Raw genomic sequence first — 24,292 nt, 5'->3', positions numbered from 1 at the left:
TTGTATCCAACTGATATCTATCTCAATCCAAGCTGAAATTCCTCATTAATCCAAGCTGATATCCTTTCTTAATCCAAGCTTTTATCCCTTCTTCATGCAAGCTAAAACGCCTTCTTTACTCAAGCTAAAATCCCTTCTTACTCCAAGCAAAAAAACCTTTATAATCCACCTGAAATTCATCACTTCTTCATCCAAGCTGATATCCCGTCTTAATCCAAGCTGAAATCCCGTCTTCATCCAAGCTGATATCCCTTTTTCATCCAAGCTGACATCCTTCCTTAATCCAAGCTGACATCCTTCCTTAATCCAAGCTGCAACCCATCTTTATCAATCACTGTCATCACCTTTCCTGTATACTAAGTATTCCAAAACCCTCTCAGTTGAACCAATTATTTTACATTCTAAAATTGTTTCCTTATTTGACAGGTCCTAATGTCACCTCATCAAGTCCAGCTCCATCATCATCACCAACAGGACAATCTTCCTCAACAGTTGTTGTGGGTGGTCAGGATTCGGTTGATGATAACATTCCTGCTATAATTGGGGGTTCTGTGGCTGCATTTGTAGCTGTAATCATAACAATTTTCATTTGTAAATATACATTAAAGAAAAATGGAAAGTATGACGGACAGTCACAAGGACAAATAAATCATTTTGAGACTAATCTATCCTCTGGTAACACTCCTCCCACTTCTACACACCACATTGATTTGTATAGTAGTCTTCAAATGAAACAGAGCAGTAAGTTGTAAGCCCCTTTTGAATTGAAAAGCTCACCTTGGGAAGAAGTATGATACGGAAAATTTATTGTGTAGTGTTAGTTATATTCTGATGTTTTACCTATTCAAAAATTATCGACTAGTATGTGTGAGGGAAACATTAAGATATGTACTCCGTAAAATGCGTTCAAAAATTCATGATAATAATTTGACTTGTTTTATTCTTTGTATCCGTATGCTTTTCTCATTTGACGGAAATATACTTGAAAGTTTTGTGGAAAGGAGTAGGTTCAGTAAGACCCCTTTTTGGCCCCAAAATTAAGCAGTTTTGCAAAATTGTGAAAATGTAATCTTTTAGCTATTTTTTGGAAAGTAGAATGCTTCTGCTACATAAATATGTACTGTTTTTGACAATACAATGTACATATATCGTGTACTAGCATCATAAAGTCATGCTTAATTACTGAAATCTTGACAATTATAGCATTTTAGTTACATTTTAGACGGTTTCCGTCTTAAATGAAAGTGGCCGCATTCGTGTTCATTCATAATATTGAAATGTAAGTTGTATTTGATGATAATACATAATATATATAAAGGTTGAGGATGAACACGGATGCGGCCACTTTCATTTTTGACGAAACCATCTGAAAAGTGACGTTTTTTTTTGCATATTTGATAGATTTTTCATACTTAAGCTTCAATCAGAGCGTTTTTAATGACTGAATCAGTTAAAATCTTTTACATAAACTAATCGAATCAATTGAAATAGACACTTAAGTGTTTAAAAAGTGTCCTATATATCTCATTAGATGAAACTGAAATTTGGGGCCAAAATCGGCCCTTACCGGACCTACTCCTTTCATGTATTACATGGTAAATATCTTATCTTAATTACATAATGCAACATTTGCGTAAATATTTGTATTTTATCAAGTTATATTTGTTGTATAGATATTTATTATTGTAATATTGAACAGAAAGAGAGAGAGAGAATATCAACTTTTATATTATATTTAAGTTCAACATATATGAATGTTAAATAAAAAAATATTATAAAAACCAACACAGAGCGAAATAGACTGCGCATCACAATCCGCATCATTAATCGGGGATAACCACAAATGCTGCAGAAGAATAATCAGTTCCTATCCCACCGTCTACGTAATTAGAATGGAAAATGCAGTCCATTTAATATCATACTTGAAGGTAGATTATTTTGTATGCAGAATAAAAAGTAAACAACGGAAATGGGAAGCCAGCATTTTGTTACAAAGTTGACTTTTAAAAAAACACGCCCTGCAAACACAACATACACGTTTTCCATAAGATATCTAGCATCAAGAGATTTGAGATTCTGTGATGCTTTAATTCAAAACAGAGAGGTTCTATTAAAGTTACGATTTGCTCCCTTTTCAACAAGTTATTTGTATCTGGCATTCCCCTTTCTGACACGAAAACTAAGTTGAAATGATTCTTGTTCTGTCTTTAAATTTGGAATGAACAATACTCGTGTAAAGGGTTTAGAAAGAGAATATTGTTGTACTTTTGCACAAGGAGGGGGACTTAAAATGCATCTACTGTCGTACCCACATTTAAATGATATCGCTACTTGAAAGGTTGACAAATGTGTAGCCTGGGTTGTAATCTGATAGAAGAGATGTTCGTCATTTGGAAAGAAGTCCACTGAACATTTTTCAGACCAGCAATATAACGTTTTCATTTGAGACACTCATCAAATGTTGATATTTATTACAATGCAGGAATATCATTTTCATCATCCTATTAACTCAGAAGAAACATAAATTAGATCTAAGAGATCTGCATCTTACAAGTATATACAATAGAGGTAAAACGTGTGTCCAGCTTCGTTTTGGTTTTTGACGACAGATAGTAGTATGACTATTAACTCTTTGAGTTTAGTTTTTAATATGTATCAACCTTGTACCGCCAACGCATTCAGGAAGAGTTTCTATATTTTCATTTAAAATTTTGTAAATTGCCTCCTATAATCAACGTAGCACTACTTTAGAATTTTTAGTGTGTGAATTTTGTATTTTGGAACACTGGTTTAATAATTTTATAGACGAACTTGTTGGTTATGTTAAGGTCAGCGGTTAAAACGTTATATTTCAATGGTAACTGGTAATGTGCAATCCGGCGAATAAGACATGAAGTCTTTAATTTAAAGATTATGCGAAACGTTTTTGCAATATGTATGGGATAGATATATACTTTGTACTTGTTAGGCTTTATAACTATTTTGATCTAAACGTTACTGATGAGTCTTATTTAAACGAAACGCGCGTCTGTCGTACTAGATTTTAATCCTGATACCTTTGATATCTATATAGATATAAGAAATGATAAGGACATTCAAAGATGTAAAGACAATACGTATAAGTAAAAAAAATCCAGCATACAGACAAAACAAAAAATGTATATATAGTCCATTTATTAGTTAAAACAATAACTATAGCTGAGAATATAAATAGAAGCACTATATCCTTATTCATTGTCAAATGACAACTCCAACTCCCAGTTTAATTGCCGTTCGGCTTCCCTTTGTTTACGCAATGGTGGTCAGTTCTGTCTCATATTTTTAAAAAAATAAATGCGAATTCGCATAGAAAGAAACCAATTAACATGTAACATGGTAAGTTGAAATACTAATAACAATGACAAAATATGATAAATATGTCGGATTTGCACCTCATATTCATTTATTGAATACTAGTACCATTGACTGTCCCTCTGGTATTTTTAGCCCCTCTTTTATTCCGTTTACCTGTCGTTTCATCAACACATAAAATCCCTCGGCGGTGACATATAATGCGTAATTTGAGGCAACAGTTGTTTATTGAAGTCCATCAAGACTAGAAAAAGCCCGGAAAGAAAATACAAAACGAGGTAAACACATGTGAGGGAATCGTTGGAAGTCTGAAAAGAAGCAATACCAATTGCGTCGACTAGGTAAAGTGGCTTCCGCTTTGCATGTAAACTGGAATAGGACACAATTGGACAATAATAAAAGCATTAACAGATTTTTAATATCAGATCATCCTACTGGTGAATTGAGCATGTGTTGTAAAGATTTTACAGTTAAAACAGCTTTTGCAAAACTTGTTTAGGTTACCAAACTGTTACTGTACTATCACGGAGTTAAACAACAAATAATATATAAATACAAATACTCACTGACATTTGAGTGAATAACAAGGAGGTAGTGAATAGAGTAAACTATCAATGTTAGTGAACACGAATTGGAATGTCATTAACCAAACGCTTTCGAACAAAACTATTTCCAAAGCTAATAATAAATCTTCTTGGTATATGAATACCTAAAATGTACACCTAACACTTTTTAAAGGTCATCTTCTATCATCTCATGTTAATTTGTGTTGATTGAAGGGGTTAGTTTTACAATAAAATACATAGATGATGATACATTGATCAACGGAACGAGCTAAATAGTGAGAAAGAGAGGTTTAGTTTAATTATTGATCAATCATTCATATAGTAAGGAAACTTAAATAGTGCTGAATATATAGTTTTTCATTTAAACCGGAATAAATTGTCTGTGCATACATACGACAATAATACATAGGAAGCGTATCGGATGTAATGACTACTGTATTACAGGTCCCTCTAATTTATTAGTAAGGTCTTTCCACTACGTGAGGGAAGACTGTATTATTTTTCTAATGTTTTTTTTCCTTTTATTTCTTTTTTTTTCTTTCAACATATTTACACGGCTCTTCACGTCTTTATGTCTGATGCACATTTGGATTTCAAAAGTTTGGGATTGAGAGTTCTTGATGGAATTTAATCCAGAAAAGTTCTCCGGTTGTAGAAAAATAAAGACCAAATAATCCTAAATATATTTAGCCCATAAGATCATTCAATTGCCCTTACAGTACAAGAAACAAAGTAGCCCCACTGCAACTCGATTTAATGAGGATTATTCGTTGGATACCAACTTTCTTGGATATCATGGGTTCAGGCAAACCCCGAAATTAAATGTGTTCAACGACGAAAATTTTCTGTAGACGTGTATGCAGACCTCGGTGAAAACCACGAAATAAGATATCCACGAACATACAAGTTTTCTTTTATCTACGAAAATTGGAACCCACGATATCAGCGTTTCGGCACTTTTGTGCTCCTTTGTCAAGTTATTGTCTCTTCGACACATTTGATTTTCCATTCTCAATTTTACTGATAAGGAACTCAAGACTACTATAAATGATATATACTATCAACGTCAAAAATGATGACGTCATTGTCTGATTGAGATTTTGACTAATGAGAATTTTTTTTAACGAAACGCATGTCTGGCGTACACAATATTAGATGAGTTACTAAATGAGAGACTAAAGAGACTAAAAGGTCATTCAAACTCAAATGTCGAAAATAAACTAACGCCATGGCTAAAAATAAAAAAAAAATAAAACTTGAAAAACAATAGTTCGCAAAACACAACATAAAAAACTGAAGACGGAGCAACAAGTACATCCTGCTGAACAGGTGGCACCCGTCGTGTTGCTCATCCTAGTTCAAACCCGATAATAAGTCTGATTCAGGAAAAGGAGACGGGGTTGTAGTGGAATAGATATTCTCAAAATTTACGAAGGGAGGATTTCAACAACACTCCTGGGATCTTTTGGTTTTATTGCTCCCTTGTGAGCAGCAACCGTCTATCAAGAAAATCATGATAGAAAATACAAACCCCGGTATATCGTATCAACGGGGAGGTATAATCCCTCTGTATGCATTCGCTGCTGAAATGTTGTAACATAGAAATGGAAAGTTTACAATTGGGAAGCTGTAATAATCTCTTTTAATTGTCTCAAAGTTTTGTTTTTTAACCGACCCTCGTTGTCTATAAATATGTTGAGTGTGAAGCGAATTCATTGATCAAACAGTGTATACTTTGTGATTTACACACACAAATTGATGAAGCATGGGTATTAAATTATTAATAGACCCCATTTAGTTTCTTGATTCTGATTTGTTTCAGCGACCTCACATCCTTATTCTATTCGGAAAGAGTATCTACTCTACATCTTCTTTCCCTGTCTTCTTTGCCTGTCATAATCATCGACTGAATCAACCATTATTTTGAAGTTGTGTTTCCATGATGGATTTAGGCTAACGATGAATTCGGCCTTTAGATAAAACATTTTACAGAGAAATATTATTGTCATTGTGTAGATTATATCAGTCATAACGTGACCAGTAGGATTAAATATAAATGGGGAACTAGCACATGTGGAATCAGGAGGTTTAGACTTGAAGTCGTCGATATTGAGATGCTGTGTTTTTTTTGAAAATTTCATTTTGGTGTTTGGTATAGATAAGAAATGACTTGCAATATCTGAAATGCGGAATGATAGTTTTTATTGGTCTAAATAAGGGTTTGTTACTACGGTTTTCAAACTTAAGTTGTACAGAGGTTGTAGTTTTGAAAGGGATAATTATTACAAATACAGCTTGGTATGAACATGAGGAATATCAAACGTCTTTTGTATGAATGCCAACAAGTCATTATTAATTATTAATAGGTAAATCATTTGGAATTGGTGATGTATAATCACGATGACCATGACTGCGTCTGCGTTAACGAATAGATTTGAAAATGTTTTATTCACATCATCTTTCTTGTTAGAGTTTTCCCGATTTTCTACCGTACCAACCGTAGTACGAACTGGGAGCCGTCATTGATCTTTTGAAATTAATTCATATATGTCTTTAATGTCAATGTAATTTTTTTTATGAATCATTATAAAAAGTATTTGAATGATTTTTATCTACAACTTGGTATAATTTTTATGTCGATATTTTACCTTTTCATAACAAACGATATTGTGTGTACTCGATTATGCTTTCAACAAACCGTTGCTAGTAACCGTAGCAACGAACGGTTTGTAATTAAGATTTATTTCCCCTGAAATTCCACAGGCAAAAACAAGCTATATATATAGTACGTTCATAATTTTTCTTATGTTTGACTGTTATATTAATGTAACAGTATAAAATGGAAAAGTTGGCATATTTAAGGGGTAGGTTTTAAGAAAAGATAATAGAATAAGAGCTATTTTAACATTAAAAATTGACCCCATTCAAAATGTAAAATGTTAAAAGTAAATACAAAACCTGTTTCGATACAGAGGTCGTGAAATATTTTTTAGAAAGTATATGCAAGGTATTGCACAATAAATATATAAAAACACGACGGAAAAATTTTTCTGAAATAACTTGTTTGTATAAGATTATTAGGAGGATTTCTTTCCATTTTGATATAATTTTAAATTGAAGGTTATTTTAGTTGTTCAAATTCATTATCTTTAACACCATTACTATTCTTATATTCAGTTGCAAAAATCATCATTCAGACGTATGAGAAATTTTATCAAAAGTTAAAAGTACGAATAAAGTATCAAATAAAAGATACATACATAAGATATTCAAAGAACACAAGTGTCAGACAATTGTAATATAGTCATGATAACAGTGGCGGATAATATTGTTAGGCCACTCTTTCTTAATTCATAATTGTTCATATCAGTTCAATTCAAAGGTTATGACCACTGACTGCCTAAAAGGGGGCCCGCTCCAGTCATGCTTCCCTATATTATTAATCTTTTTTTTTTTTCAGAAAAAGGGTTGGAATCCCTTTGCTCCTGCCACATGCCCCCTAAATTCGCCTCTGTATAATTATATGACAATTGTTCTAGTCAATAAAATTACATGATTCAAGAAATGTGTTTTTTTATTGGCAACCGAATAGTAAATACTGATTTTTCAATATTTTCCATTTTACTTTCTAGAATCGTTTCTAGAAAAAAATTTATCGAAGAATTCTCTTTTCTCACTCAAAATGAAATCTCGGCTCCCTCATCCTCTCAAACAAAAAATATTGTGTAATGATCGAAATAAGTAATTTTAATAATAAAAACTAAATTCAAAATCATGCAACAACTAATTTAAGATACGAAAACTACGCAATTTTGACACGTTAAGGTTCATCATAAGGAATTGAAAAATATGGCCGTGTTTACACCTCAAAAGTACAGACAGACTGGTACATCTGGGAAAGTTTTAAGGCATGGCAGGAACTAGATATATAAAAGTTTATGTAGTATACGTTTCAGAAAATTAAAAACTTACCTGGATTTTGATGTCCAGTTTTTTCCAGTCTGCAGAGGATGGCAAAATAAACAAACACCCGAGTTTTATTTGATACGGTCCACTCAGTTACACAGTTTAAATCACCTATTGTCTGCAGATGTCTATTATTTTCCATTTAAATCAATACTACTCACAACATGTATTATATGAGGGAAGATTCTCAAACCTCTTTCCCAATTTAGTTTATTTTGTCACCTTCTGCGGAACGAAAAAAACTGGAAAGCAAAATCTAGTAAAGTTTATAGTTTTCTAAAACATTAAATGCAGTTACAATTTATATATTTAGTTCCTGCCATCCCTTTAAACTTTTGCATGTACATAGGTTTTTCTGTACTCAGAGTAAAATTTGTGGTGTAAAGCCATATTAGCCAAAAGGTTATGATGAACCTAACAAATACAACCAACACCAGTATCAAGTGTTTTAGAAAGTAATTTATAGTTATTATTTTAATTATAATTCATTTGTCTGTATGAAAACAATCTTTTTTCTATGAAAAAAACCCGAACAAAGACAAAATAGCCATAACATAGAGAAACACAAATCTATATCTAGAATCTAAAGGTCGCGTCAATTTCAAATCAGTTCGTGTAAGGTCTGTTTGATTCATCCACGTGTGCATAACAAAGTTATTCCATAAAGAATATTCCATAAAGAATCATAAACAAAGTGTTCTAGAAACGTTAAAATCGCTATCAAATAAATCGTTAAGCTAGTTTTTGGTGATACGCAAATCAATTCTTTAAATTTCATCGTGATTAATAAGATAATTTCATGTGTTAAATGATACCTCCAAAGCAGCACCAACGGTTGTGTTACGTACCAACCATACCTAATACGTAGCAAATTGGGAAACCTCTGTTTGGCGACTATGTTAGATTAATATGTTTGTTTATATGTATACTTAGTCGGTTGTGTTGTATGTCTGTAATGTATGTTTACACAGTTTTGACTGATTGTCATATTAACATACTATATTTGTTTGGGTTAGTAACCAAATTTGGTCAACATGACAGAACTACGAAACAACTATATACAAGGTGTGGGGGTATTTTGCAAGTTTTAAAATAAGATTGTATACATCATTTTCTAGCTTATTACTACATGGGTGATTGGTCTGTTGACTGAGCCCAAAAAAATGTAATGGGAGTTGTTTTTTTTTATGGAAAGACAGAGTAAATTAAAATATATATATCGTTAATAATAGCGAATGAAGCAAAATAACAACAATACCAAACTCATAGGCAAATTCAAAAAAGGTAGATACTGCACATTAAGATACAGATTATTCTTTAGATATAAAATGCTTACAGTAAAACTTAATATCAAATTTGATGTTTTACCAGCTTTTTACACAGTCTTTGTATTATTTAGATATAAATTCGGATATCATTTCTCTGTCGATATTATAAGACGTGCAGAGTGTATATTGTGTGAGAGGCTGGCGGGTGTGTGGAGGGGGAACTGAATTCGAGATACGATGTAAATCTGTATTTGTACCTAAAAACAGTGTTTCAGTTTGAAGTTTTATTTTTTTTAACTGGAAAAGTCCGATAATTGCCTTGTCATTTCATCACATTTAAATTTTCGGCTCATAGCGTGGCTTAGCTTTTTAGTTTACATACTAATTGTGGCTTAGCTTTTTAGTTTTACATACTTATTGTGGCTTAGCTTTTTAGTTTTACATAATATTCGTGGCTTAGCTTTTTAGTTTTACAGAATATTCGTGGTTTAGCTTTTTAGTTAGTATGGTAAACTAGTAATGGGAAATTGCTTTAAAAATGAAAACACCACTTTAGAAATGTTATGCGTCAGAATCACTGTTCTGGATTTACCTTCATCAGGAAAGTGAAATGCATACTTTTCCTTTTAATTATCTACTCTATGAAGGCTCATGTAGAGATCAACGGAGCAGAAAGACAAAATAACTGAAATCGAAGTGTCTGTCAGAAAGAATAAAAAATAAAAGACAAAGACAATTCAAGGGAGAGAAACAAATAACACCACACTTAACTAGAGAATACAGTTCTGCTTGGATGAAAAATATTAATGCTACCGGATATCAAATTGACATTTTATACTGAATTATTTCTTGTTTACCATAGTAGCTGAAATCAAAGCAAAAAAAGATTCCAGATATATTCAGAGTAGGTATTAATCAGACTATAATACATTTGATCAATTACAAGGTCTAATTAGGTCTCCTAGAGGAATATAAGTGTTATACTGGTCATAAAATAATTGTATTTTTGCCGGGAAAAAATCACGAAATTGCATTCTTCGGAAATTAGTAAAATATATAGGAAATGACTCTATAACAAGTGGTGTTCATTCTCATTTTTAACCTTTTCAATACGAGTGTCATTGGTGGGTCTTTTTGACACAAAATGTCAATGTTCTATGTAGATGTATTCATTTATGGTAGACCTTTAAAAGTATTTACAATAAAGGAGGAGCTTATTGCACTAAATGAGTATCCTTTTTTCCTGCTCATCTGCAAGTCCCTTTAACCGCACGCCAGGAAGCCCCACTTTCATTACAAAACATAAAAATACGATTTTAAATTATATACAACCCGTCCAATAAACTCATCATAGATACCAGGATTGAATTTTGTAATTACGCCAGACGCGCGTTTCGTCTACAAAAGACTCATCAATGACGCTCGAATTCGAAAAAGTTAAAAAGACCAAATAAAGGACGAAGTAGAGCATTTATGACCAAACGTCTTTTGCCAAATACAGCTTAGGTAATATATTCCTGAGGTAGAAAAGCATTAGATATGTCTAACATGGAGTAAAACTCCCTTTTAAAGGACATTAGATGTTTAATTAATGGGCATTGGTGTGTATCAAATTTTCATGTCAAATCCAATCAATTTACACGTATATAAAATCTAAAAAAGGAAGAAGAAAAAATCAATTAACAATGCATATAATTAAATGCAACAGTAGTATACTGCTGTTCGAAATTAATTTAATAATAAATTCAGCATTTTGTATGTATTTTCAACTTTACGCCATCTAATTAACCTCTGAAGAATTGAAGATTATACTATTCGACATCATCATAAATATAATTATAGAAAAATGCAGGCAAGTACGCGCAATCGTAAAACGACGAATGTTCTACGTATGTTTGATTTCATGTCATTGATTAAAAAAATAATGAAATCAAAGTTGTACTTGTATAAGAATGATTTCCGTTGCATGCTAAATAAGTGACCTAAATGGATCTTATGGATAAACGTGAAGGTCAAATGAGCATAATACGTAATCAAATACATAGAACTTTTAACATGTAAGCCAATGATACATGAGAGATGATCTTGGATTAGTTTTATAAAATATAACCAAACAGACTGCTTATATCGAAATACTATTTCACAATTCCGCTTTTATCAATGTTTGAACCAACAAAATCGTATTTTAATTTGTTGTCAAGTTATTCCGTTACAATAAAAGATACGTCACTATTGATTTTGAAAATGCAAAGATTTATGAAACCAGGTATGCATTGTTTTAAATCATAATTCTGGGTACGGATATGTTTTCATCCCACCCCGACTACTTGCTCTTGATCTTTCTTCTTTTTTCGTTTGGATATGATTCGTTCTTGCGATACCCTTTTAACTAGTGGTTGAAATGGGAGACATATTTTAAATTCTATTATATTTATATCTCACGAAAATATATGCTATAGAATATTTTAATTCTATTTTCGCAAACATTTTTCCAAGGGATATCTGTTATAAAGAACAACTATACATTGACATCAGCACTATGGCTCAAACATAATATTGATATCAGTTTGAATATACCTTTATTTGAACAGCGGTATATTATTGTTGTTTTTAATTCTGTCTTCCACCTATTTTAAATACAGGTAATTGAAATACGTAAATCACTTTTGTGTTAGAGTTTATTTTTTCCACCTCGGGTATATATACCATTTTGTAATTTCTTATGAAATGAAAAGAATTCAAATATTAAAAAATAGTACAAAACATATTGAGATAAAACTCAAAAGGATTTAAGCTAAAAATCACAAAATACGAAGACATTTATCATTATCAAAGAGATCAATTCAAAACTACTGACTGTTTTGGCAGAGGATATCCAAGGAACTTTGACTAATAATTGATTGGTTGATTTGTTGCTGCTTACTATCTGATATGGTAAAGTTATGTTGTTTGCAGAAAACAGTTCAAATATAGATGGTTTCCATTTATATGAACAAAATAGAAAATTAATTTTATTATAGCAATAAAAAAAATAGCAACATGACATAACATAATAATATTCGTCAGTGATACACCCTTTTCCTTTCTTGGCGTATTTCACAGTTGCGAAGTAATAAAGGAATACAACCTTCCAATCTAAAAAAAAAAGTTTTTTAAACATCTTCTTACTAAATTAGTATAGTGCCGCTTCAAGTGACTTTGTTCAAATCGGATAACACATTGATGGTTAAAGACGTACCAATCTTTGTCTCTTATAAGCATGTAAAACCAGCACTAATGCATAAACAAAAGTTAAAATAACAAGAATAAACAATCCTAATGAACTTCATCGCTGGTGTTTACATAACCAAAACAAAACGTACCGATGGGGATGAAGATGAGGCTTAGAGTAAATATATTTATGTTTCCCTGTTAACCGAAAGGCAAGGGAATACAAGAGAAATATTATTTTGGCCATATAAGAAACATCTATGCTCCTTTTTAATTCCGAAAAAATGAATTAATCATAGTGCCAAATATATGTTTTGATGGTTTGCAATTAACTTACTAACATACTAATAACACTTTGTGTATCTTATTTCTAACAATTAATAACAATGCACAATCCTTGTTGGGTGAATGATCTTTTCAGAATCAATAACTACTGAAGCAGATACAACTGAATCCATCACCACAGAATTTTCAACCTTTCACGACGTAGCAGATACATCTGAATCGCAGACAACACAAAACATGTTAATAATAAGTGACGCAACAACAAATTTTGTAAGTACGGATTACACGATGTCTTTTGAAGTTTCAACGACAAATGAGCCTGTGACATTTCCTATAACATTTGAATCGACTTTTGCCACAGAAGAACTGACCACGGAACAACAATACACCACAATGAGTCAATCTATAACAACAAATATATTCGAAACATCTGCGGAACAATATGCAACAACAGCTGAAGAATCTACAACACAAAATGACGCAACAACACAAAATGAGGCAACAACTCAAGAATTTTCTACAACAAATGAAAAATCAACAACATTTCAGCAGGTTACAACAAGCGAAGAATCATCTACAAAAGAGACATCAACATCGCCGCAAAATGAAGCTACAACTCGTGCAGAATCAACAACAGAAAATGAAGCGTCAACTCAAGAGGACAAAACAACACATTATGAATCAACAGCATCAGAGAAATCAACAGCACCATTTGAAGCAACAACAAAAGAGGAAGCAACAACAAGTAAGGATGCAACATCACAAGCCGAAACAACAACAAGAGATGAGACAACAGCAACATATGGAGTAACAACAATAAGAGATGAAACAACAACAAAAAATATGTTAAGCTCACAAGTATCCTCAAACAATGATGTAACTCTAAAAATAACTACAGCCAATATAATATATAGAAGCACAAGTAGTTTAGGTACTTTTCTTTTCATGTAGATGCATGCAACTATATTTAACCAGTATATTTCTGCAAGGAATTTGTGGCGTTAGTTTTTTTTTTATAGTTAGCAAATGCATATAGCCTTTTATTTTGCATTATCTCTTCATTTTGGAATGTGTAATTGAGTAAATGTAAAAAAAAGAATGGTGAACTAATTATTCAGATTTCCACCCAATATTATCAAAAGGTAGCAACTCAATCGACTTTTCACGTTTAAAGAAATTCAGGTTATAAGCAGTGGTAAATGGTTCGCTTTTTTGTTAGTAGAATAAAAATCGCTGTTCAGGAAAATAAAACTGAGAATGGAAATGGAAATGGGGAATGTGTAAGAGACAACAACCCGACCATAGAAAAAACAACAGCAAAAGGTCACCAACAGGTCTTCAATGTAGCGAGAAATTCCCGCACCCGGAGGCGTCCTTCAGCTGGCCCCTAAACAAATATATACTAGTTCAGTGACAATGAACACCATACTAATTTCCAAATTATACACAAGAAACGCCTTCATATTGAATGCCATTTTTCAGTCGATACAAACAGCTTGTGTTTCTTTCAAAGTCCAAGAGAGAGTTCTAATTTGCAAAAAATCAGTCGCCATATAAATTTGCTTGGTTATTCGGAAATATGTGTCACTGCTTACACCATTTCCATGCCACCTTAAATAACACCGTTTAAAATAAGGATTTAGATTATAATCAATTTAATAGTGTATATGTATTATTTTGCTGATCAGTAGCTGATTTTTATTTTCCTTTTGGTTTGTTTTGGCCATGGTGTTGTGATTTTTTTTAGGTTTAGATTTTCAAACACCACGCGCTATGATTGTTTTGTTTCTCTTATTAAAATATGCAAAATGGTAGTCAATGAATTTCCTTTTAATTCCGATTTATTTAGATTTTGGTTCGGCTTCCAAATCAAGTTAAAAATTGATTCAGATGACTACAAAAATAATGGAGATTTGATAAATAAACTCATCAAAGATACCTGGATTGAAATTGTATATTTGTGCAAGACGCACGTTTCGTATACAAAAGATTCATCACTGACGCTCGAATTTAAACATATTAAAAAGGCCTAATAAAATACGAAGTTGCCGATCATTGAGGACCAAATATTCCTAAAGTTTTGCCAATTACGGTTAAGGTAATCTCTTCCTGGGGTAGAAAAGTCTTAGAATTTCAAAAATTCATATTTTTATATGATTGTTGCTACAGTTGACAACCCTATTTTACAAAATATAAAAAAACTTTGTATAAATGTTTCCAAGTGAAATTAGTAGGACATACGTTTTCTAATGGTGAACGTATTCAAATATCATAATAAGATGGCAAGGATGTCTTCCTTCATCTTGCATTTTGAGAGTAGTATGTAGTTATTGTGTAAGTCTTTTCGTGGTTATATACAAAATTACGTGTTTTATCATATTTACAGCTGTACAAACCCAAAAAAATATATATGTTTTTGTTTTGAATCACTTTTTTCAACTTTGCCAAATGAGTGGAGATAAGTCATAAAAAGTCATTTTAATAATAGAATGAGTTGTGAATTTACCTATCTTAATTTGAAGCAGGAAAACTCGTATGATGGCCTCATTTCATCTTTTTTCTTATCTGAAAGCATATTATTAGAGTTATCTTCTCAAAATCTTTTCTTGAATTATATGATGTAGTTTTCTTTTTTTCACACAAAATTGGTTTTTCATCCATAATCTATACAAAATATGACAATTTTCTCAAAAACTCATAGCATGAATAAAAGCACGGTGATTTATACTTTTTATCATACTTACAATAAAAAGCATGATATAAAGTACATTTTGAATTTTTTTTAAAAACATTTTCTAAAGCGTTGATTTACAGTAATATATGATGTGTTTCGTATACTCATATAACTTTTAATAATGTATTTGTGTTGTATACTTTTGGCGTTCATGCACAGCAGATATTCTTGTTTTTGCTTTACTTTAAAAAAAAAAACCTCTTTTATGTAGGAACCAATTGTTCAAGTTAGTAGCGAACAAAATTGATAACTTAGAATAAAAAAAATCATAACAGGTCTGTTCCATTTTTTCGGAACTAGTACACTTTTTATTTAGGGGCCACTTGGTGACTTTCTCCGGTGCGGGATTTCCTCGCTGCATTTAAGACCCATTGATGATCTTCGGCTGTTATCTGGTCTTTGGTCGGGTTGTGACATATTCCCCATTTCCAATCTCTATTGTATGTGTATGTACATTTAAAAAAAAAATCTTACAGAAAATCTAAAGATATAGGTTCAGACGGGTTGGTGAAATATCTGTTATTTTCTATCATTTCAGAGGCGCAAACCACAGAAGCAACGACAGCTTTGGTTGAAACAACAATTGGAACTACTACAGCAGACAGAATGACAACTGAAACAACAAACAACAAAGTATTCACAACAGAGACGTCAACGGTCATAACTACTAGTCACGACACTACAATGAAAGAAGAAACAACAACCAGTGAAAGAACAACTAAATATGATACAACGACACTTGGTATGACAAAGAAAGAATCTACTGTTGAGGATACTACTACTACTCATTTAGGTATTTCTAAAAAATAATGTTAAATTGTGTGTTTAATTTCTTCTAAACATTTAACACTGCGTTTATCCAGGTTTGTTTTAAATCAGAAAGGTGTTTAAAAATAGTTTGCCCGTCTTTTTTTTCTTTTTGTATCAATTACTTTACATAATTTTATGGTTTTGAGTTTTGCTATATCATATCTTTCTGAACAAAAGACTAGCAGTAAAGTTGAATTTTTCGAAAACATTAAGTAGAATGACCGGGTTAATGAAAAATAGAGTTTTGACAGAATAATATTTAACAAAGTAAAAAACAAAACATCGGTTATAAGGACCGGTACGCATGCATCCATTTGCGTCAAACACAAGTGCCATTGTTCCAGAAGAAGAAAAAATACCTCAGGTTAAAATTGAATAGTATTTTATATAAATATTTTGGATTGGATTGGGGTTATTTTATCATGTAAAACAATCAACTTATGTATGACATCCATAAGGTAAATGCCAAAAGTCTTATTTTTGTACATTTAAAAAAATTGATGTATATTTATGTATGAGTTCTTGACAATATTATACCTAGTGATGATATTTCAAATTTTATTTTGTAGTGTCAACGTTACCAGTGACTTCGGCACCTACGTTGCCTATGACATCTATGTCGACGCCATCTGATAACTCCTCCACAGACGCTATCCGGATTGCACCTACATCTAATAATAACACAGGGGCTATAGTAGGTGGTATTATTGGTGCTGTGGTCGCCATTGCAGCATCTGTTGTTGTTTTAAAATATTTATTGGCGAGACAAAAGAGAGGAAAATTTGAAGCGGACAATAAAATAGCGCCGATGGAAACAAATGAAGCATCAGGAAGCATTGCACCATCGTCTACACAACAAGTTGTTTGAACTTCAATGGTGTTATTTCTTTGTGACGTTTTGGCTAACATAAATTGGTGCATAATAGGTTTAGATAGAGTTACTTGTAGTTTTGTTCTCTGTTTTACTTTTCTTTATGTCATAATTTTTCTTTTTCAAGTTATGTCTACAGTAATCGATCAGACAGTGTAAACACTTGTTAAAACGCATTGTCATTAAATAAAATAATAAAGAAAAGGAAAATGAAGTTCCTTATTTTACAGTTTTATAATTGTGCTAAACTAAATAAGGTGATTAAAACTATTTATTATATTTTACTTTCAAATAAAGGTTAAGAGAACATCTACAGTGGACTGATCTTAAATATAGGCAACAGTAATATACCGGTTTGAATCGATTGAGAGAAAACAAATCAAAGTTACAAACTAAAACCGAGGGAAACACATCAACTATAAGCGAAAAACAAAGGAACAACAGAAACACTAAAGTACAATGAAAGCAAACGCCAAATTACTTAAAAATGAACTATTTGATAACAACTGGTACAGGACATTTTGAGAAAAAAACAAGAATGTGTCCAAAGTACACGGATGCCCCACTCGCACTATCATTTTCCATGTTCAATGGACCATGAAATTGGATAAAAAAATATAATTAGGCATTAAAATTAGAAAGATAATATCATAGGGAACATGTGTACTAAGTTCCAAGTTGATTGGACTTCAACTTCATCAAAAACTACCTTGACCAAAAACTTTAACCTGAAACACGCACTTTCATTTTCTATGTTCAGTGGGCCGTGAAATTGGGGTCAAAAGTTTAATTTGGCTTTATAATTAGAAAGATCATATCATAAGGAACATGAGTACTAAGTTTCAAGTTGATTGGACTTCAACTTCATCAAAAACTACCTTGACCAAAAACTTTAACCGGCAGCGGGACAGACGGACGAACAGACGGACGAACGAACGGACAGACAGACAGACAGACGGACGAACGGACGTACAGACCAGAAAACATAATGCCCCTCTACTATCGTAGGTGGGGCATAAAAAGGGTGGATTGAACCTGGTTTAATGACCAGCCAAACCTCCCGCTTTATGATATTGTTTAAAATATCGCTGAAATGACAAGACCTCGTGACAGAAATACAGCACACATACACACACAGTGTGTCTGTCGCTCCGTTCTTTTTCCTCTTATAGTTTATGTGTTTCCCTGAGTTTTTGGTTTGCTATCCGAAATTGTTTCAGTTAAAACGGTTAATAACTATTGAACAGCGGTATACCTATATTGCCTTTATCTAAGAACCTCATTTTAGGTGTAATACCACCAAATCATAGAACGTCACGAAAATAGGTCGAAAAAAATATTCTCCTGAATTTGACAGTTGTAGCTGGGTAAGGAATCGGAAAAATGGAATGAGCAAATTGTGCTACTGTGTCTGTGTCTATTTCTGTGGTATTGTGTATCTTTTTATAACAGATGAGAATAATAATTGATCTATGTTTCGATTTCTTTTTGTATAGCTTCTATTCCTTTAGAAAAAAATGTTCTTCAGTTAAGGTTAAAGTGGATTTTTTTATGAAAATAAGAAATGAGCAAAGACTTTTCTTAATATGCAATAAAACCAAGAGCAATTCAGGTAGTTTGTTACACCTGCATTCATGAACGTAGCTTCTGACATATAGGATAGACAATAGTAGTTGTAAAATTATAAGTTTCAACGATAAATCAAAACGTGATATTATTGTATGTTTCAAACCGTTGTATTTTCATCTCCTCTCTGTCTAGTAAATAGTAACCATCTTAACCCAAAAAGTTTTACGTAATTTGGTACAAAGGAATTATTCTTTTGAGACTCGCGTCCCTTATATTTAAGGAGTACGTTAGAATTATTCAAATCTTTACAAAGGTGAATATACATTGTTAACTCTATATCAATAATATATGATCCTTACATTATTGATTCAAATCGCTTCATTGTTTTATTGTCTTAATTGAGGCATTCTAAAACATTAACCCCTTTTACCTAACCCACGTACATTTTGATACTCAAATTTCGTTTGGGTGTTTCTTAGTTTGGGCATCAAATCAACCTTGTCACACATTATGTTAAATGTACAGAATGTTCTTCCTTGCTTTTGTATGCCTCCTTGATTGAACAATTGTTCCTTAAAAATTTTGGATCCACTTCTGTTCAAACTTCCATTAAAATTGTTATTATATAAGCAGTTAAATAAAACCAATGCTGTGTGTTTATTGATGTATTTGCCTAATTTGGCGAATTGATCAAGAAGCTGAATTGAATTTCTATATCATATTGCTTTTCATATGACTATTAGTTTATGTGCTATAAAAATTATATGAGACTTGGTCTCATTGTGATCTTTTCGAGTAAAATATCATACCCGGACAACAATCTTGGTCTGGACTGAACTGTTTCGTCAATTATTTACAAATATTCAAGAACAAAAAAAACATAGAGTGAAGCAATATAAATCTGTGAATAGCAATTATAGTTGTCAATTAACACAGTCACATGGAATGAAAAAAGTTAAACATTTAAAAAAAAATGAACATGATGGAACGATCCTAAAAGAAAATACAAAATTTTGACTGAAGTAAACAAGGTCCGTATTTTGGTGTTCATGCAATTCCCCCAGCTTCTGTTTGCTAACTTTTTAATCGATTTAGGATCAAAATTTTAAACATCTGTAAACACTGTTGCCTAAATTTGGATGCAATTAGAGTTATCTCTCTTTTGACCAGTCTGGTCTTAATTTAAGTCTGTGTTGCGTTGCAACGACTCTCTCTGTATTCGTACTTACGATAATAGATAAATAGGAAATTAACAGATGCACGCGCAACATCAGACAACACTAGAATTGCAAGTAACCTTCATAAACGATATGCGTATTTAAGTTTATCTTAACAAGGACTAACATAAAGATCTGTACTCTGAAAATCGTTAGTAATATAGAAATCATATTTCTCAATGGAAGATAGCTTATGTCTTATTAAAAATCTTGATTGTTGTGCTGAACTATGGACTGCTGTTGCCTAAATTTGGACGAATTTTCTGGCTTTTGACCTATCTGTTCTAAATTAAATTCATACTTTCAAAAACGGATAAAAAATATTTCTTAAAGGAAGATAGCTAATTTCTGATTAAAAATCACGTTTTTTTCGTTGGATTTTATTAATATGTCATTCATTGTTAAAGGGACACTAGCTGTCAAATTCATGTTCACCGATTCTAATCAAATTCTCATATTTGATTTATAACAATGTAAAACATTTATCCAAACTATTAAAAGTCTAAATAAAACAATAAACAAGGCACAGGCATGAAAATACGTAGCTTCGTTTCGTGTGTATTTGAGTCTTAGACGCCATCTAATTATTTATCGACAAGGACAAACACTAAGAACTGGACTCTGAAAATTGTGAGTAATATCGAATCTAAAGGAAAGGTTAGCAAATCACATGTGCGGCAGGATGGAACTGTGCATATGCTATTGTCCAGCGGTCAATATATACTAATGTGTCAAATATGTTATGATGATTTTTTCGACCTTTGACGATGACTGGAATTTTTTAAACTTACAAAAACTAGTAAGGCACTCTTTTATTCTGTGGTTATAATTTTTTTCGGATCAATATCACAGTATTCCAAAATGATGTAATGTACAAAATTACAACCATGTGATTTGCTAACCTTTCCTTTAGATTCGATATTACTCACAATTTTCAGAGTCCAGTTCTTAGTGTTTGTCCTTGTTAAGATAAACTTCAATACACATCTTATTTCTGAACAATTCTAGTGGTGTCTGATGTTGCATTGTATCTGTTAATTTCTTATTTACCTATGACATGAACATAACTTTTTGAAATTATTCTAAATGTTTCACAGCCTTTTAAGTGTTTTATATGATTGAAGGTGAACTTGAATACACTGATTTAGGTTTATTCGTTCCGTAGTGTTATTTTGACATTTCATATCGCTTCCTGATGGTATTGTTGTGATACCTTTTCTCACAAGTAGACAGGAAACGATCATAAATCTGTCTCATGCAGCTTGAAGTTCATATTATTCCCATTGCTTTAGAGGATATGTAAACCAGGCTTTGAACTTTCGGTCCTTCATGATTTGAAATTACTTCAATGCGCCAAAAACAATGATAACTAGACTTTTATTATGCATCCGAATGAGAATAAAAGTTATTTTGTCTTTTTTTTTAATTGCAATTTTTAAAACAATAAAATCGGCAAAGGGTTTGCAAATAGATTTCAATACATGTGGATTTGCGTGGGAAGTATATTGTAACAGCCATTAATCTGTATATCTCTGAGTCTGCGCTAAGTAAAGATATATCGAGAATTTTATCACGGTACTGTTTACAAAGCGAAAGAAGCACCTAATATTAGAATTGATCATTTTAAATCTCTATCTCTATCTGAAATTGATACAACAAAAACCTTTGATTCGTTTTTTAATATACCACCATCCCAAATGTCAAATTGAAAAATCGTCGTAAAGAATAAACCATAAAATTGAGAATGGAAATGGGCAATGTGCCAAAGCGACAGCAACCCGACCATAGAGCAGAGTGAGACAACAGCCCCCAATGGGTCTTCAATGTACACACAATGCTTTTCATACGCTATATATACATCTATTGCTTTGAAATACGATACGACATATTTACATACTTTCTTCATTGTGAACAAAAATGTTACAATAAGGAATAAGTGATCAGTATGCTTTTATTTATTGACACCATATTTATTGAATTTGGAGGTAACACTTTTTTCAAAAAAATGTCGGCATACCTTTGGGAACCAACTATGCGCCTCTCCTCTCTAACATCTTATTATTTTCCTATAAGTCGATGTTAATTCAGACACTACTCAAAATTAGAAGATGAAAGAATTAAGCCAGATCGATCATTTAATTTCACATTCATGCAGATATATTGATGATGTTCTTTTCATAAACAATTCAAACTTTTCTGAATGGGTTTTCTGAATTCCTTTAAAACTAGAAACAGAAACAACAAACACGGCTTCCTCTGTCTCATTTTAAGACTTATACCTAGAATAATCTATGACGATTTTAATTTTGAAGTTATACATTTTTCCCTAGCCAGAGACATATATAAGTGTATTATATGTCTCTGCCCTAGCTTAGTAGCAATATTCAAACTAAATGGGATATAAATTTCCACACTCATTCGGTATTCAAGAGCTTGCAACTGCTACTCAGACTTTATAAAACGTCAGCCAATGAGCAAAAGATGATGAACCAGGACTATGTCAAAAAATGGTTCATCCTTTTTCTAAAAAAAAAATCACCGGAAGATACCAAGACATTGTTGATACACACAATAACCTCCACAAATAATACACTCATGATCTTGAAGTATTGGCGCTGTTTATCCTCTTAATCACGTTTTATAGTGGGAATTGTTTTTCTTTTTACATTTTCAACCTTGACTAGTTTGTCTATTTTGGGTAATAAAATATATCCTTTTTGCATGGTTCGGTATCCATACATCCCGCCATTGTAATATTGTGATATTGTCAGTTTTGTATTATTGTATTCCATTTCTGCTTTTGTGTGTGTGTGTTTTTTAATATATATATATATATATATAGATAGATTCATTAGATTGTCTACATTTGACAATTTTATGACAAAGTTGTTTGCTTTTCTAGTAATAAAAAATACGTCCGTTTGTTTTGCTCACACATTGTTGTCAATATAATGGAATGTTATACAACTGTCATACAAGTGCTATGTTTAGCTAGCTATAAAACCAGGTTTAATCCAACACTTTCTACATAAGGCAATGTCTGTACCAAGTCAGGAATATGACAATTTTTTACCATTCCTTTGATTTGTTTGAACATAATTTTGATTTTGACATTTGTAAGGGACTTTCAGTTCTGAGTTTTCCTTGGAGTTCTAAATATTCATGATATTTGTTATTTTATTTTATGTCAGGCGTGGTACTAGTGGGTGTGGTAGTCTCAGATGTAGATGATATTCGCCTACATTCTCCAAACAGACGTATTACTTATGAGGATTAAATTGAATTATCGGACAGTCGTCTTATCAGCCGATAATCACTTGCTCTTCCTGTACCGGATAGGCAAATGTTCGAAAGCACTGAAAATCTTAAAGACGGAAAAATTGTTTTCATTGATGGTTTTTGATAAAAATCGATCACAAATTAGAAAGTTACACCTCTATTAAAAGGCAACTCAGAGAATTTATGTGAAAATAGCTTGACAGGTATGTTGAGTAAAATTGTTATAGCACTAGCATCGGCGGTACTCGGAAATAAAACAAGACTTAACTATGACTAACTCGAGGTAAAATTGCGTCAGCTGACGATAAGCGCTATCGAAACGAGTGGAATTTTTCTGTTGCCATTTGAAGAACACACCGGTTCTTATCGAGCACCATTGTATTATATGTGACAAATAAGCTTTATAGCTGACTATGCGGTATGTGCTTTGCTCAGAGTTGAAGGCCGTACGGTGACCTATAATTGTTAATTTCTGTGTAATTTGGTCTCTTGTGGACTGGAGTGTTGTCTCATTTGGCAATCATACCACATCTTCTTTTTTTATATTTGCAAAGGTAGAAAACAAATCCAATACAAGTAATTAACGGTAATTATAGAGATTGATTTTCTCGCTTCAAGAGCCCGGACGGCGAAAGCGAGAAATGAAATCGAGTTGAGATGACCAATGATAATCTGTTTATCGCTATTTTACCTATGACGACGTTGTCAATTTCTTGTTGTATTGAGACATGTGAGATATTGGTGTATTTCTTCGAATACACCGAGGAACATAACTTTTATGTTATACCTATATTGTAAAACCAAACAGAACGAGACAAATCCAATCATACACGTATTTTAGACTTTTTATAATTTGGATGTACGTTTTAGTATCTTATAGATCAAATATGAGAATTTGAGTTAAATTGGTCAACATGAAATTTGCAGCTAAAGTCCTCACTCAATGCCAGTAGCAGTTTAAAATATGTTACTTTTTTACATTGAGTTTTTAGACTTGTTTTCCGGGCCATTTTCGACACAAGGTAATGCCTGTAACAAGTCAAGAATATAAGTTTTTGACAGTTGTTCTCCGGCATTCATTCGAAGTGTTTGAGCAATATTGCCATTTGAAAAGGAACTTTCTAAATAAATTTGAATTTTCCTTGTTTTTTATATAGATTTATGAA

The 24,292-nt window shown here is 32.2% G+C and overlaps 1 protein-coding gene across 1 annotated transcript in view; it reads left to right on the top strand.

Annotated features, from left to right (window-relative positions):
- The window catches only part of LOC143078528 (uncharacterized), a 34,783-nt gene extending 17,563 nt beyond the window's left edge, over positions 1-17,220 (top strand). Inside the window, exons 5-7 of the mRNA XM_076253391.1 lie at positions 12,783-13,577; positions 15,919-16,173; positions 17,189-17,220. Of these exons, the coding sequence (XP_076109506.1) occupies positions 12,783-13,577; positions 15,919-16,173; positions 17,189-17,220 (1,082 nt within the window). The remainder of the gene's footprint in view (positions 1-12,782; positions 13,578-15,918; positions 16,174-17,188) is intronic.
- Positions 17,221-24,292: the final 7,072 nt, after the last annotated feature.

This window comes from Mytilus galloprovincialis, chromosome 6 (genome assembly GCF_965363235.1).
Source record: "Mytilus galloprovincialis chromosome 6, xbMytGall1.hap1.1, whole genome shotgun sequence".
Lineage (NCBI taxonomy): Eukaryota > Metazoa > Mollusca > Bivalvia > Mytilida > Mytilidae > Mytilus > Mytilus galloprovincialis.
This window is presented reverse-complemented; position numbering and strand designations above follow the sequence as displayed.